The 17,966-nt window shown below is 37.0% G+C and overlaps 1 protein-coding gene across 3 annotated transcripts in view; it reads right to left on the bottom strand.

Moving 5' to 3' along the window:
• Window positions 1-17,966, bottom strand: part of LOC141915405 (uncharacterized protein C05D11.1-like) — a 184,920-nt gene that overhangs the window by 96,088 nt on the left and 70,866 nt on the right. For 2 of the 3 annotated variants that reach the window (XM_074806919.1, XM_074806918.1), the window contains exons 5-10: window positions 13,541-13,663; window positions 13,067-13,318; window positions 12,894-12,985; window positions 12,699-12,801; window positions 11,549-11,623; window positions 11,338-11,448 (exon numbers count right to left, since the gene is read on the bottom strand). In XM_074806919.1, coding sequence (XP_074663020.1) covers window positions 11,338-11,448; window positions 11,549-11,623; window positions 12,699-12,801; window positions 12,894-12,985; window positions 13,067-13,318; window positions 13,541-13,663 — 756 coding nt within the window. The remainder of the gene's footprint in view (window positions 1-11,337; window positions 11,449-11,548; window positions 11,624-12,698; window positions 12,802-12,893; window positions 12,986-13,066; window positions 13,319-13,540; window positions 13,664-17,966) is intronic. The other variant, XM_074806920.1, reaches the window with a different exon arrangement.

Genomic DNA, 17,966 nt, shown 5'->3' with positions numbered 1-17,966 from the left:
CATCGGCTAAATCAGCAGGTGCGCGCTGCAACGTCATAAAGGCAGAGCTAAGAAATAGTGTCTATAGAAATGCGTTGAATTTTGAGGAAAGTGCGTGTATTTTCTGTTATATCTCAATGCCAGATTGTTTTACAGCTTTGAAACAGGCCAGGGAGGTAAAAGGATCTTTTGTTTATTGCATAAACCTATTTCAAAGAATCAATGAGTAATTTGAATAGGCTAAATCGATCAAATTGAAGATGCAGATTTCAATCCGCTGCTATGAAGCTATTTAAGTACTCTATGCTAAGCTCTCAGCACTGTTACTGCTGCTCCATAGTTCACCTATATTTCAGCACCACAAGCATACTATACAGTGTCTTATAAGCGATCACAGATTTCGATCTCGCTAAAGAATAAATAGATTCATATTCGTTTACTATTTACTATTATTCATAGTCATTTAAGACTAAGTAGTTTGAAAACTAACACTTCAAAACTCTACAAAAACTTTCAATAAATTTCTACATCAACAAATATTCAAAGGAATAATGTTTTTCCATTTAAGTTTCACGCTGCAGAAGAGTTTTGATAGATTACATCACAAATCTTTCACGAACATTATTTCTAAGTTTTAAAATAGGATGGATGAGGGAATATTCTAATTTTGTGACCAAAGCCGCTACCAATACGAGGTATATTTCAAGAAAAGAATTGAAATTGTTCTTACAGCTAATTCTGTCTAAGTTTATCAGTTCATAAGTCATAGATCTAACCATGATCTTACTTACTATCACTAAATGATAATACAAAACGATGATTTAAACATCCCTGTTCCTTGCTGTCTACTAGAAAATGCCATGGATTGCTATTCAAATCCTATTTTTGTGCCTAGTTTGAACGGATATGGTCCGTTCAACAGCTAATTATAATCTTTAATATGAAGACTTTCAAAATCAAGAGGCATTTTGTCTCAATTCGAATGCCAAATAGGTATAAAATTAAGTTGAATTGTCTTGTAGCTTAATTCCTATTCATTTCTATAGACATCATTTCCGAGCCATTACTTTAGTGACGTAGTTCAAGTAGGCACATGATTTCACTTCGGCGCCTTTTAAGGGAGTGTCCCTTAAAGTTGAGTTCATACTGTTCATACAGTGCCTGATTCCTTTTAAAATCTAAATTTCGACAGATCATCAAATTACTAGAAAGGGAAAGCAGCTTTCGATCATCCGCGAAAGATGCCTAAAATGCAGTCCTAGGGTTATAGAAAAAACATGTCATGAAACATACAGAAAAATCCTTTGTTTGGTAGACTGAAATGATTGAACTCTTAAATAGCAACATTCAGAGAAACAAAAACATAAGAATATATTCTCACCCAGCCTTTGAAGAAACATACCGTAACGATGAGGCCACGTGTCACCTTAAATTGAAATCACATGATTTCAATTGAAGATGACACGTAGCCTCATATCAAATAATATGAAAGCAACAGAGCCTATATATTCATTTTCTTCATATTCTATATATTCATAGGATACGAGATTCGTGGGTTCGAATGATGAATACAACTTATGAAGCGTCAATTTCACTGATTCTTGCAAATTAATGTTCAAAGGCGCTTTAGTGTAATCAAGTAAACAGGTGTGTTTTTAGGAGTCTTCTGAATTTTAATTCAAATCGGGGTTCATGACGAATATTGAGCATTCTAGGGCTGGAGCAAGAAACGTGTGGGATCGTCCGCCAAAGGTATCGCCAAGGAGATAATAAGGAGCTAGCCGGGGTGGTTCTTTTAAAGCGTAGACCGCATATGAATGCATTGATTGAATGACATCTCAAAAGTCAGATCATATAAAATTGAACACGATATATGGATATGTTCCATATATACTGGTAACTAGGGGTCCAGGGACACCATGCCCACTTGGAAAGTGGTTTCAAATGCTCAATCTAACAATTTGAATATTCAACGCCCTTGGTGACCATACACAAAAAGCAATGACCTTGAAACTACAAACAATGAGTTTCGCATGTTGGTACCGATACACACGTTCACGCTGAAATGTGCACGTTACAGTCTCAAATGCGCACGTTACAATTACAAATCGAAACGTTGTTCATTCAAAACCAAAACCTCACATGGAAATCTTTTGCATTTAGTGGGAAATTTCATCAAAGTTAGCTCACTACCTACAATAAACTAGGGGTCCAGGGACACCATGCCCACTTGGGAAGTGGTTCCAAATGCTCAACAATCTAACATTTTCAATATTCAACACCCCCTGGTGACCATATTCAAAACCCAATGACCTTGAAACTCACCACAATCATAGAACATGTCATGAACTACAACTTTGCAATTGATCATGGTAACAAAATATGCCTAGGTACCAATATAATAAGGAAATACTAAGTTATTCTACTATTCAACGCAACCTGGTGACCATATAGAAAAACTTATGTCCTTAAAACTCGCAACAATCATAGATGATGTCATGAGCTACAACTTTCCAATTGATTGTGGTTACAAAATATGCATAGGTACGAATATAATAAAGAAATGCTAAGATATTGCATTATTCAACGCCCCCTGGTGGCCATATACAAAATCCAATGACCTTGAAACTCACCACAATCATAGAACACGTTATGAGCTACAACTTTCTAGATGATTGTGGTAACAAAATACGCTTAGGTATCAATATAATGTGGAAAAACTTTTTCCCACTTTTGAAATTTTGAAATTTGATGGCCGCCAATTGCATCATAATTGGCTGATGAAAAATACCTGTCTTAGGTATTAAACATCCCTTTCCAAAGAATACCCATCACAAATTGCAATGAGAAATGGTAAACCAGTAGGAAGCTACAGGACTCAGGATTCGGGCCAAAATTAACATTTTTGGGCACTGAAAAGGTCATAGGACGGCCATCTTGAGTCTGATCGACCTAATTTTTGTTATGCTGATGGGCCCTGGGGGGATTCACATATATCCGAAAGATCAAGCTAATTGATCAAAGCGTCTTCAAAATTTCCCTCAAAAAGTTCAGAAATGTGTAAAAAGTGCTGATTTTGGCGAACAACAATGGCTGCCAGTCGGCCATCTTGATGCTGACAGGGCCAGTTTTTGGGCTGAAGATGGGTCTAGGGTAGATACATGTGTAACCCAAATATCAAGACGTTACCTTGAAGCATCTTCAAAACTTCCCAAAATAACTGGATTCCGTCTACGGACGGACGGACGACGGACGAAAAGTGAACGCAATAGCCCGCTGGGACTAAAGTCCCAAGTGGGCTAAAAATTGGACAAGACTTTTCAAGCGACAAATTTAAATGTAAGAGCTAGCAGTACTAATGAAGGATTTAGGCAATACCCCATGTCATTTATAAAATTTATAAATTTAACCGGTAATTAGACAGTACTGGTGTAGATTGTACAGGAAAAAGAGTTGTTATATTTACGTTCAGGCCAAATGAAAATATTTGATAACAGACACGACTTAGTTGTTTCGGAAACAGATAAATAAGCTACATGGTCAGGATTGGTCAAGAATTGGTCAGTTGAATAGTCGTTAGAAGAAAGCCGACACCATATCTAATTATTCAACACCAAACACGACTGTGTTGCTTATAGAATAGACGAATTAGTTTAAGGTCAGTATTGGTCAAAAATTGGTCAGTTAAATTTCTGTTAGATCATAGCCCGCACCATATCTATTCACTCGACGCCCATCATATCTAGTTATTTTACACCATCAACTTAATTGCAAAACAAATAATTTACTATATGGGCAGTACTGGTCATGCATTGGTCAGTTAATATACCAAGGTCCACGCCAAGAGTTATTTGATACCAAACATGATTGGATTGTGTTGTTTCGAAAATTTATCTTTTGAGCAATTTGTTGTCAGCCCTGGTTTGTTAGGTTCTTATTTTGCTGGCATTTTATCTCGAACACTGAATGACTGAATTACTAATTATTTCAACAGATCATTAATTAATGGAAATGCAGATCAGTGTTTAACTAATAGTCCTAGTCTGAATAAAATATCTCTAGTATGGGTGCTATGGTGCTTGGAATCATGTCCCTAACTGAACACTGAACTGTATCTTTTTATTTTCACTACTACCGTAATTGACTATGATGTTTTCAAGTAGTCTTAAGTACCGCTAATAGCTGAAAGTCGTTGTTTGATATGAAATTTACATACAGCGCCACCCATTGGTAGTAAAAATAACCTGAGCAATACGGGTGTTAAATAGATACGCTAGCAAGCCGGCATTCTCATAATGGGGTTTTCCCCACTGACTCAAATAGACTCTCTCCACGTTCAAGGCGGGATGACGATTTCTATACACTGTGTAAGAAGTATGATAGACAATTTATTTTCGTAAATTGAAGAATTTCCAAGTTCCCAATTTTACTGCCCTTCTATAAAATTCACTGCTTTTCACAGCCAGCTGCGACGAACCCTGGCGGTTGTATCATTTACAGTTTCCAGGAAAACTTTAACTAGGCCACACACGAGACGCGCTTTTCATATACATGCACAAATCAATACATCACATAGCACGTGTGTGAAGCATGAATATACATAAAAACACACGTGTTCCTTCGAAATGAAATGTAGTTCCAACAACAAAAAAATAACTAAATTGATAAATAAGCAACGGACTCCGATGAAATTCAATAGGGTTAGAGCTTTTATTACTGCATTGTATGTTTTAAAAGTTCTGATTTATTACAATCAGTGATTTGCATGCGGGCTTCAAACAGTTAGTTTTACAATATTCTATTTTCCTTTACCAAATTTACCTGATATTCACTACGATATATCATTTAAGTACCAGCGAGTCGTAGGCCTAAACTGAACACGAAGAACAGATGCAGCGGAAAAAGCTGTAGTTTTGATGCGGTATCAAAATATATGAATTTATTACAACAGTAATTTGGCCGCGGGCTTCAACCATGTATCAATATTCTATTTTTCGTACAGTGCATACCAATCATTTCCAAATCCACTGGATAAGCTGGACTCACGTGTGATATTCGGATTCAGTGTTCTGATAACGCAGGTGATAGGAGATCGTTTCAAGGCCGTTTGAAATGTTTATTGAGTTGTACGTGACCTTTAGGCCTACGTGCTTTACTGTTTCAAACAAACACAATATAATTTTTGTGTTTATTTACAGACTGGATCGAACTAAGACACGTAGTACAAAAGATTTATTTGTTTGACCGAAAATGAAATTTACTTTATAAATCGAATACACCACGAGACCTAACTCTGTCCTCGGTCCAGTTGCTAGGCCCATGTGAATACAAAGGCCTACAAAGCCTCTGCGCATACGTAGGCCTCCATAGGCTAAAATGAAGATTTTTTTTCAAAAGCTGTTAGAATTCGTCTGAGCAGGCAGCTTTATTAACCAGAGGTTTCATTTGAGTTCTTTCATCACTAAAAAGGGGACACAATGCCCACTTGGAAAGTGGTTTCTAATGCTCAACAATCTAACAATTTCAATATGCAACACCGCCTAGTGACCATATAAAAAACCAATGACCTTGAAACTCACCAAATTGTAGAATATGTCAGCAGCTATGATTTTCTAATTGATTGTGATAACAAAATATGCCTCGTTACCAATTCAATATGGAATTGCCAAGTAATACTACTATTCAACGCCCCCTGGTGACCATATGCAAAACCCAATGACCTTGAAACTCACTACAATCATAGAACATGTCATGAACTACAACTTTGCAATTGATCATGGTAACAAAATATGCATAGGTACCAATCTAATAAGGAAATACTAAGTTATTCTACTAAACTATTCAACCCCTGGTGACCACTTAGAATAACTTATGTCCAAAAACTCACCACAATCATAGATGATGTCATGAGCTACAACTTTGCAATTGATTGTGGTAACAAAATATGCATAGGTACGAATATAATGTAGAAATACAAAGTTATTGTATATACAAAAACCAATGATCTTGAAACTCACCAAAATCATAGAACACATTATGGGCTCCAACTTTCTAATGGATTGTGGTAACAAATTATGCTTAGGCATCAATATAATGAGGAAAACCTTTTTCCCACCTATGAATGAGTATTGATGACACCAAGATGGCCGCCAAGGTACAAAACTTCCCTTTGCAAAAAAAACCCAGCACAAATTGCAATGAGAAATGGCAAACCAGTAGGAAGCTACAGGACTCAGAATTCGGGGCAAGCTTGACATTTTTGGGCACTAAAGACTAAAGTCCCAAGTGGACTAATAAAACTGGCAAGTTAATAATTCCTGATGACTTTAGTTACTATGGAACCCCAGATGATAATATCCCTTTTTCCTTTGAACATCTTTTCATTAAAACAAAATTATTTCGCTCAACAAATTTTTTTGTCAGAACGAAAAATTTTCTCGTTCGAACAATTAAACAGAAATGTTTTCATTTGCACAAACATTTCTTAGGACAAAAATTTTTTCGTTCAACCTAAAAATATAACTTGATTTCGTTTCAACATTCATTCTAACATGAATGTGTCATTCTATCGACATAATCTCCGTGAAGCACTATACATACATGTTGTATCACTCACAACTGATGATTCATCATAAATATACATGGTAGTTCCGATGAAATTTGATGGGGTTGAGAGATTTTATTACTGCATTGAACGTTTTGAAAGTTCCAAAGAGAAAATAAGCTTCGTTCAAAAGTAATTTTGTACCAAAGGAAGAAAGTTTTATATGTGATAGCAAAATGGACTTCGCTTAAGCGAAAGTCCATAATAATCACAAGAATTTCAATACTAGGGTTTTCTTGTGGAGAAACAGAAAACCCCAATCACTTAATGAGACTATGGAAAATCTCTTCAAAAGTATTGCGGTCACGAATATTGCATAATAGATATGATATTAACTGAAGGTATTAGACTTATATGAGTTCGTACAATATTGATAAAATGATTCAAGCAACTTGACTTAGAAACTTTTGATTGGTTAAGATAAAGACCATTTTCAGTGAAATCTATTATAGCAGGACATTTCTATACAAAATAAATTGCCCATAGGCAAAGTGTGGTTTACCTTGAAAGCTAGAGGTTTGGAGTAAGGGCATTGCTTGAAAAATCTTTTTGATTCGTGACTTCAAAGTTCTAGAAGTTTATATTGTATTTTATCTTTCTTTAAGAATTATTTTGTAGTCAAATAAGACCAAAGATAAACATTTGTTTATGGTCTACGTCCAAAATTTCGTAGGATACTGGTAGGCGTGGCAGGGAAACTATTTTATATTTTCAAAAAAGTATTTTGAAAAAATATTCAAATAAATTGATACGATGTCACATATCAGAGGGTGGCTGAATATTGAGTCTTGGAAACGAAACCTCTTCCAATGTATGGCCGCGGAAGCTAAAACACCGGGGCGTAGTATTAGATCCTGGAATTTACCACTACAATATTCAGACCTCGACCTATACCTATAGTTTGCTGCTTAGTATTTTCAGATCACAAGAAATTTATTACAAATTCGATCAAACAGAAAACACAGCGCTCATCTTCTGCTACGATGAGCCTGTTATCATACCAAACGTGCATGCGCCAAGCAGCGTTACAGCATCAACATATAGTAGTCTGTATGAATGTGTGTTTGTGTGCAACATTCTAATTTTTAGCACTCCTGCACACGTGGAGGCCTTGTGTAGTGAACTTTCACTTCACTTCAATCTCAATCAACACAATCACAGGGTATTAAAATGAAACAATACCGATGGCGATATGTGAAATAATTATATTCTCACCAGCAATGAGCATTTAAAATTCGCACACATACGGCACCTAGTCCAATGAAACGTTTGCCATTAATGGCTTTCCCATAATTATTTTAGTAGCACCGGAATTCCCCGTATTTCCCAAAAACAGCCAATCACAATTGCTCGTAGAGACGACGCCCCCCCCCCCAATCGAGGTCATTGGAATTTTATGCGCAAGAGCTTAGAATTTTCCCGCCAAAAACAGTTTTTCGTCGAATTAAACGAAGTTGACCATGTCATCGACAAATTTTTGTCATGTCTTCAATCGCACTGATTATACGCTGTTTAACCCGAGAACCAATGAAAAAATGCTCACATAAAAAAACGTACCGCGATTTTACATGAATTGGCTCAATGCCAACCTCATACTGCTGACAAAGGTAAACCAACAATATAGCCACATCTATACGTACGAATGCACAGCAGTTATTTTAACTAGGGGTCCAGGGACACCATGCCCACTTGGGAAGTGGTTTCAAATGCTCAACATTTTAACGCCCCCTGGGGACCATATATTGAAACCAATGAAACTCACCACAATCATAGACCATGTCAAGAGCTACAACGATGAAATCAATTGTGGTTACAAAATATACATAGGTACCAATACAATATGGAAATACTAAGTTATTCTACTATTCAACGCCCCTATGGTGACCTTATACTGCAGGGATCCCAACAGTTGTTACTAAAGCAATCGGAAATCAATTTGACCTCATTCTGTCCTCGCAAGCGCCTAAGGCGTGAAGCCACGCTTCGCACCGAAGAAATTTTTTTATTTTAGGCAATTTCCGGGCATCTGGGAAATTCTCAGGACCGGAATCTAGCAACCAAATAATATCAGTTTGATGTAGAAGCCATGTTTGATTTATGACAAATGTATCGAAGATTCTGATTGGTGGCTGAAATCTTCAAACAATTGAAAGCGGGTTCGAATCCTTGAAGGAGCAGCTATTTTCTCAGCAGAAAGTTTTTTCAGTAGTTATAATTAGTTTTGTTCGAATATAACAAAATACATTTACGAGCAGTCGCCATTTTGGATCCGTTGGCATTGATTAATTGAATAGTGACAATATGTAATCATCACGCGCGCGTCAGTCTGATGATCAATAGACCACGTGCACGCAGTAATGTAAAGACACTGCTCACATGCGGCGCGTATATGAATGCTTTCGTTTAAACCACATCGTTCAACTATTTTCCTACTCATATCGTGTCAGCATGTGGCCGCCTACAATAGCAGTATGCAGTACAGTATCAATTTCTAGATGTACACTTAGGCTAACCATGGCAAGTCGATTATTACGGAACTCACCACAAGTGTCATAACCGATCATAACCCCCTACCCCCCTTTATTTTAACATCAAATCTTTATCCATCTCAGAGACCATTAAAAATTTCTCAAAAGTCGGAATTCCGATTAAAGCTGGAAGATTGAGATGCCTGATACTGAAACCAATAACCTTGAAACGCACCACAATTATAGAACATGCCATGAGCTAGAAATTTGCAATTGATTGTAGTTACAAAATATGCATGGGTACCAATATAAGTAGACAATTTCGAAAAACTTATTTATCCTAGTACAGATATTCATAAGAGACACATAGTGGAATCAGCCCTAATATATAAACTTTCGAAATCCAATTTATCTACTAATTTAAATACTGGTTTTTCTCCAGATAACCAATTATTATCCAGACACATCAACTCTTTATTAGATTTGGGTTAATATCACTACGTGTCACTGTGTTATCTCCACCCTCTTCAGTCCACTGCACTTAGTTACATAATTTGTTTTTACTCCGAACTGTTTAGAATTGCTGTGGTTTCTATGGTACCCCTTGATGTTTTTATTGCGTGGTCTGTTTATCTATAGTTTTGACACACTGCTTCTATTTTAGATCCTGTGAGTTTATATGCTTTGTTACTTGTTTTTCTGGTCATTCCACCTGATGATGGCTGTTAGTCAATAGCCGAAATGTTGTGGTTTCATAATAACAAATTTGATCATATAATTTTAAATTCGAAGTGTGGGATTTCTTCATTCATAAGTAGACAAATTGTATATTATTCAATATTCAACTCCCCTGGTGCCGAGAACCAAGAATTTGATGATCGCGAATTCCATGTGAAGAGATTTATCCGATGACTGTGGAAACAATAATCAAATGTGAAGACTATTAGTTCAAACATGCTGTCATTTTCTTCAAACTATGGGTCCAGGGACACCATGCCCACTTGGAAAGTGGTTTCAAATGCTCAATGATCAAACAATTTCAATATTCAAAACCCCCTGGTAACCATACAATTTTGCAATTGGTTGTGATAACAATATATGCCTCGGTACCATTATAATATGGGAATACTAAGTTATTCTACTATTCAACACCCCCTGGTGACCATATAGAATAAATCATGACCTAGAAAACTCACCACAATCATAGACCTTATCATGAGCAACTTGATTGTGGTAACAAAATATGCATGGGTACGAATATAATATCGAAATATTAAGTTATTGTATTACTCAACGCCCCCTGGTGGCCATATACAAAAATCAATGACCTTGAAACTCACCACAATCATAGAACATGTTATGACCTACAACTTTCCAATTGATTGTGGTAACATGATATGCTTTACAAGGTATCAACATAATGTGGAAAAACTTTTTTCCATCTAGGAATGAGTACTGATGACACCAAGGTGGCCGCTAATTGCGTGATAATTGGTTGATCAAAAATAGCTGTCTCAGCTATTGAAGATCCCTTTCCATAGGATACCCACCACAAATTTCAACAAGAGATCCACGGACGAGACGTTGGACTAATCAGATGTGGGTCCAATGGGATGCACAGAATGAATTGTGGAATTGTGGGCCTTTGAGCAGATGATATAGGGGTCCAATGGGATGCACAGAATGAATTGTGGAATTGTGGGCCTTTGAGCAGATGATATAGTTCCAAGTGGGCTAAAAATCTTTTTCCACCTACGAAAGGGTGCTGATGACACTAAATCGCTGCCAATTGTGTGATAATTGGTTGTTTGAAAATACCTGTCTTAGGCATTGAAGATCCCTTTTCATAGAATACCCATCACAAATTGCAATGAAAAGTGCCAACCATTAGGAAGCTACAGGACTCTGAATCCAGGCCAAAATTTACGTCTTTTGGGTACATCGCATTTCCATATCATAGCGGCATGTTCATATGCACGTTTAATTCACCAACCCACTGGTGCACCGAAATTGAATTTAAGAATACCAAATATTTTCAAATTAATATATCTATTCATAGAATGTAGATGTAGAATACAATTTTGGCAAGGTAAATGTGTTACTGAACAGGATTCCCGTATGAAGTGCACATAGCTCCGATTGGTTGTTGCGATGCCTAGGTGATGCCGTTAATGAGGAATCTCCCTAGAAACATCATAAATATAAGTCATTGGAAAAATCCACCCATCAAAAATATTGTTTTTGACAGAAATCTCAAAGGAATCAATTCAAATCAAAATTACTTACACTGACGAATGAACTATCCAGCATGAATTTCTGTATCAAATTTATCCAGTAATCTCGGTCCTTAGTTGCTAGCTTTTTGAAAGCTTCAATTTGTTGGAATCTTTCTTTGAACTAAATTGGAAATTGGAAAGTTTACAAACCAATCAATAAAATCAGAAATTCGTGAAAAGACTAACAAATTCTGGTGAAAATGAAAACTTCACAGACTTACGTCGGCAACTGTGTCACCATACAGGAAATCTCCAATACAAAGAAATGCAAATGTTTCATGGGGCTGTGTCTCAAACTACAGAATAGAATATATATATATTCAAAATAAAATTAATGTTCTGAGAATCCTACATAAATTTCTATATACTGTAATTTCCGGCTTATCAGCTGATTTTCTAGCGTCAGATTTTTACCCCAAAATATCATGATCGGCTTATTGGATGGATACGATCGGACCTAAATAATTACTTCCCAAAACTATGTCACTCGAATGCTCCTGAAGATCATCAAAATCAATAAAGAGTGTTCCATATTTATTTGAGGTCATTATCTACTACCAATAATCTATTCAGAACTATTTTGTTACTTTGTTTCACTAATCCTCACAGCGGCAATCTAATACTGCAGCGCTAGTACATTTGTATATACGCGCAGTCAGCCGCAAGTTTGCGAATGTAGGTTACAATTTAAGGCTCTATCACATGAGCGAGTCTACATATAGCAGTGACTCGGCGATGATAGTATACACAGCACTCTCACACATCGGCAGATGCGTATTGTAAGACAAACTAATCTCCTGATGAAGGGCCCCGGCTTATTGGGCGATGCATTAAGAAATCCATGTACTTTAGGCTAAAAAAAATGCCCTTGGCTTATTGGCGGAGTCGGCTTAATAGTCGGAAAATACGGTATAAGTTTCAATAAATATATATCTTATTTTCAAGCAAGACCAACATACAGCACATTGCCATTAACCCTCTTGTTACCGATCTTGCAAATTTTGCTAGCACCAGATATACATCGCTCAAACCCGATCTCACAAATCTATAATATAAACTACAAGCTGGATATGTTAAAATCATGAATTTTTAGGCCTCAAAATGGACCTCAACTTATACGCCACATAGTTTTATATGCCAGTTTCTATGGCACCTTGTTGAAAATTAATCCGGCAACAAGAGATTTAACTAAGTACACGTGTTAAAGCAACTAAGTAATCCGAACTATGAAGAACTTGATCTAGGTTCCTGCAAAAGATGGGTTTACCCAACGAGTAATTGTTTGGACATCAACATGCCACTTCTCCGGCATTGGTATGTTCTTTGGTTCCATATTTCCCCGGTGAATGAAGATATTCATTAAACACTTACACTATCTAAAGAATCAAGTATTCTGCGATGGATAACACTTTGCATTCTTTTCATGTCAAATGACTCTTTCCTTTTGACAAGTCCCTCAAGAAGTTTTATAAGCCTACAATCAGAAACAGATTCATTAGTAGTTATCAAGTGAAATGATAATGGAATATAATAATCATTTTTATGATAAGGTAGCAGCATCATTACTTTGCATGAATTTCGCCAATACTGTCTTTCGGTACATTCTCAAAGAAAATGTATATAGTCGACTCAGAATTCTCGATGATTGAATATCTCACCTAAAAAGTAATTTAATCATTGTTACTAAGATAAATGGAAAGAATGACGTTTTAAAAGTTCTTTTAAAGGAAAATGCCTACCAAGGTACACAATGGATCATCAATTTCGACAAATTCCTTTTGCAGGGGAGCAACAGCAGTATCAGTGAGATATTCCATCAGCACCATACAGGCAGTCATTGTAAATTGATCACGAGCTAATGGACCGCGCCATGCTTCATAGACCATGCCAGATTCTTCATCGTCAGATGGATACAAAATTCGTTTCACCACTGAATTCGGTAATGGGGGCACTGGCATTTGCCACGGTCGCACATGAGGTGGCAACTTTGCCTAAATTGAAAAAATAAACATTAAAGATTTATGTCAATAGTTGTAAAAAATGATTTATGACAATAGTTGTCAAGGTGTCAAAATATACAATTTTCAGTTTATTAAAACAAAGTACAAATACTTTATCATGCATTTAAAAGCAAAACTTAAGTTATATTTTCCAAATTGTATTCTATCTTCTCTCAAAAATTTTAAATATATCAATTCTAGCCAAGCCGACACCTTTTTACAAACTTTTTCTTCGAATGGTTGCAGAGCTGTAAACACTTGATTTGGTTCAACTTGCCCAGTGATTACAAGACATAAATTTTCAGGGCGATAAAACTCACGATGGTAGCTTAACACCTAAAAAAACAAATCATATGCAAACTAGTAACCTAAGTACATCATGCGAGAAATTGACCGCAACAAATCAATATTTTGGTTTTGTCGACTGCGACAAATCAATATTTTGTTGCCCGTGACAAATCATCATTTTTGACCTGCTTGATCTGGTTTCTCTGATTCCACAGTTGTGCTAACTACTACCGAAAACTGAATTAAGGAGCACTCCCTAACTAAGGAGCGCTCTGATGTGACACATGCGATTGAGGCGATGTACAATGATCTCAGCAAACGCTGCAAACTGTCAACAACTGGGCACCCATACTCACCTGACCCAAATCCACTGGACTTTTACTGGTGGAGCTAGCTGAAGGACAGTGTAACAAAACAAACCAGAAACTATTGATGATCTAAAGAGAAACATCTGCAATAACACAGATGATTGTCAATGTACTGAGAAATTTCAACAATAGACTGAATCATGTGATGAAATTGAAAGGTTCTCCCATCTAGCATATTTTGTAAACTAATTGGATTTTAGTTTAGTAATTTTTTGTGGTGAAAAGTATTATTGTAGTCCATCTCTCCTGAAGATTTGGCTGATTTATCTCAAGCGGTGGTTCTCCCATCTAGCATATTTTGTAAACTAATTGGATTTTAGTCAAGTAATTTTTTGTGGTGAAATGTATTATTGGCAGTTCTTTATGTATAGTAATTAACGGAACACCCTGTATAACTATTAGAATCAAGGATGGTGATAAAATAGTTTGGAAATGTTTCAAATTTAACTAATTTAAAAAATCAAAAGAGAAAGAAAACAGCGTGTCTTTATTGTACAGTAATGTATATAAGCGCTCTGCCGTAGTCAGCCAATTATCGATACACAGCAGTCTACAACAGGCGCGCGTCATTCAATGTATACACAATACAGCACATTCAACGCGTGTGGATATAAACTATCAACCAATCAATTGCCCCATGGACAAGGTGTCCCGTACTTGGTACATTGCGACTCTCCCCTCACATATAGGCCTCCACCCTTGTCTATCACTCGCCAGTTGTTTTAACTTCTCCCACTTCAGCTTGGTTAGTTTAGATACTAACAATCGCACATAAAACAAGAAAAAATCTTGGTCGCTGCTACATCCGGTTTCGGCTAGTGAGCACTTGCTTACTGCAGTGGATTCTCCACGATCTTGGCGGGCGGAGGTCGAACCCCCCCCCCCCACCCCGAATTTGATAAATGATTTGCGCGAATTGGGATGACAACAAAATTTGGCAACAAAACGGTGGATTGCCGCCAATGGCGGGATATTCACATCCTCGCCTCAAACATTCCACACAAAAATGCCAGGAAAGGGACAGCAACCATGGAGAGACCAAGCTATTTGCCGACGTATCAAACAACGTGGCGATCTCCACCCTAAAATGAAGAAATCTTGACACCCAGAGCATAGCGCAAAATACAGGGAAGTAGATGGACAGTGCAAAGAGACATCAGGAGAGCTTGCTGGAAGTATATCAAACCATTGTTTCCCCAAGAACCAATGATTACACTAGCCAGTTCACCTGTCCTAAGAAGTTTTGAACCTACATCACACACAAATAATTTGCCACAAACAAAGTTGTTTACCTTTCCAGTATCTAGAAGAACGTATATACATGTATTCATTTTGAATTTCACTTGCGTGGCTGTTAGTTTTGGTTTAAATACGACCAGAAAACTCTAAGGGCTCTGAGAAGCATGACACACATTTTGATATTGGCTGTTTTTGCAATTCTTTGCAGGGATGATCACAGGCCATTTAACTCATTGCCTGCCAAAAACGTACTGGTACGATCGATATCTCCCATCACTTGCCTGCCAAAACCGTACTGGTACGGTTGACTTGTTTCTTAACTTTAATGATAGATGGCGAATTCATTGCACAACATCAGTTAGTTTAATGCCTTTACTACTAAAACAAACTATCATCAGTCGTTCAATGCAGTGTGTTAGTGACGTCATCTATGGAAATGGGGTCTGAACACGCATTAATGGGCATATTTTATGCAAAATAACCGCTCTGCATTAGGGATTGCTGCAGATTTTATCACTTTTAGAAGAAATGCTGCTTATTTTACATGAAAAAGCAAGACCAGATGAACAAAATAAAACAAATTTGATGATGATATCGCTTTTAGTTTTTGTTTTAAGAATTTCTGAAAAACACGGAAATCCTGGCAACGTGCAACATTTCCTGAAAAATAGGCCTGGCAGGCAAAGAGTTATAAAGGCGGAAAATATTAAATATCGTAATAAATTAGAAATAACGAACGCCGTAGTGTGGAGTTTCTGTGGAGTTTCTGGCCATGTGGGGTTTCTGGCAGCTCTAGCTGCCAGCTACGTGTGCCGAAGGCTCGAAGTTATCTCGTTCTGGAGGCCCTCCCCCAGAAAATTTAGATTTTTCACATCGTCTTAGATCATTTTTCAGTACTGGAATTCCCTGTATACCCCAAAAACAGCCAATCATATTCGCTCATAGAGAAAACGCCCCCAATCGAGGTCATTGCAATTTTATACACGAGAGCTAAGAATTTTCCCGCCAAAACCAGTTTTTCGTCGAATTGACCATGTCATTGGTGGAGGTTCGCCATGTCTTCAATCACATCGATCATACGTTTAACCCGAGAACCAATGAAAAAAATGCTCACATAAAAACCTATTGTGATTTTACATGAATTGGCTCAATGCCAACCTCATACCGCTGTCAAAGGTAAACCAAAAATATGAAACCTGCGCACCATAAAAAAAAACCAATTATAAAAATATATTTTTGCTTAATCCGTTAATTTCGCACAGTGAAATTACGCCCAGTAGTAGTGAAATTACAGACTACTGAAATTGCGTTTGAGTATGCTAAAAATAGCTTTGAGCGTAGTGTATCAAGCATACGAATGATAATCGATCGGCCAGACCGTTGACATAGAGCCAAAAATCCAGTAAGCTAGTTAAACAGTCTCAAAATTCTTATTTTAGGCCTGCCACCTCATTTCATTCCTGATCAACACAAACTTGCGTTTGTGGCAATATTTCTCTATAGGTTGAGATTATGTTCAAAGGCCTCTTGAGAGCAGATAGATGCCGAGACAGCAAATACTCATCAGAAGGTGACAAAATATAATTAGGGTTTTCGTTACATCACAGAAAACCCTATTGATATCCACGTGTTTATCATTATTATTTGACAATTGACGTCAAAACTGCAAAGGCTTTCTTACCTTACCGCTGTTTCCGATACAATCCGTTTTATTTCATTTAGCTCACTTCGATCTACAGATACTGCATGGGAATTTTGATGAATCAACGTTCATCAAAGAGTTGTTACACTAACATATCTGTATCCCTGTGGTTTCTATCACTCAGCCTTACGAGTAATTGAGGTCAAGCGACTGCTGCATTCAAGAGTGAATAATATACCATCAACTCACCAATCATTAAAGGATACAGCAAACCAACTTTTATCATTCTTATTAAATCCTTTCTTGAATTTTTAGTTTCAATTTGGGAATAATCATGTCATGTGGCAAATTCAATCCGATTGACTTGTACACCTATAAACTCTTCAGAGTCTGTGGATATATTATATTAGTTATCTGGAATTATCTCATGAGACGAGTGCTGTTGTTTTGCTTGAAACACCGTCTAAATATAATCTTTCAACTTGGAAATTGGTTTTGACGCTTCATAATGTAAACACTGACTTTGGCATCCAGAAAAAATATTCACTCTTGAATGCAACAAGACTTCAAAACTGAATTTTCATTGCTTATTACTTCATTTTCTTGGGTTAAGTCTGGAAAAGTTTTGCTCTTTATGCATTCTTGCCAGTAACTTTAGCAACAAGCAGCTGGGGTCCAGCAAAGCAGCGATGCTTATGGCGAGTTTGACCACTTACAGCTGTCAGTATCAATTAAATTGTTGTTGATACTGGCTCTTGAGAGTGAAATGCCGCAGTCAAAACCACTGGGATAGACTATAGGATAAATCATTAACACTTTCACTGCTGCATTGCATAGCATTGTTGCCTAGCTATGCTGGGCCCGTTTCGGGAAAAATAGGAAATTATTATATTCTGAGAATAAATGAATATAGAAGCATATTAGCCTACCTTTACTTGTTTTATTCACTTATCTCCAATATTGAGCTTTTGTGTGATACATTCTGAAGCAGTTTGGGTTTGCAATGTGTAGTGGTACCCCACATTCTTTGCACATGTAACGAGTGTCTTTACGGATTCCTTTTTTCGCACAAACCCGACAGCGTCTTTGAGCATTTGTTTTC

Source organism: Tubulanus polymorphus, chromosome 1 (genome assembly GCF_964204645.1).
Source record: "Tubulanus polymorphus chromosome 1, tnTubPoly1.2, whole genome shotgun sequence".
In the NCBI taxonomy this organism is placed as follows: domain Eukaryota; kingdom Metazoa; phylum Nemertea; class Palaeonemertea; order Tubulaniformes; family Tubulanidae; genus Tubulanus; species Tubulanus polymorphus.
Note: the sequence above shows the minus strand (reverse complement) of the source record. Positions and strands in the feature narration are given on the sequence as shown.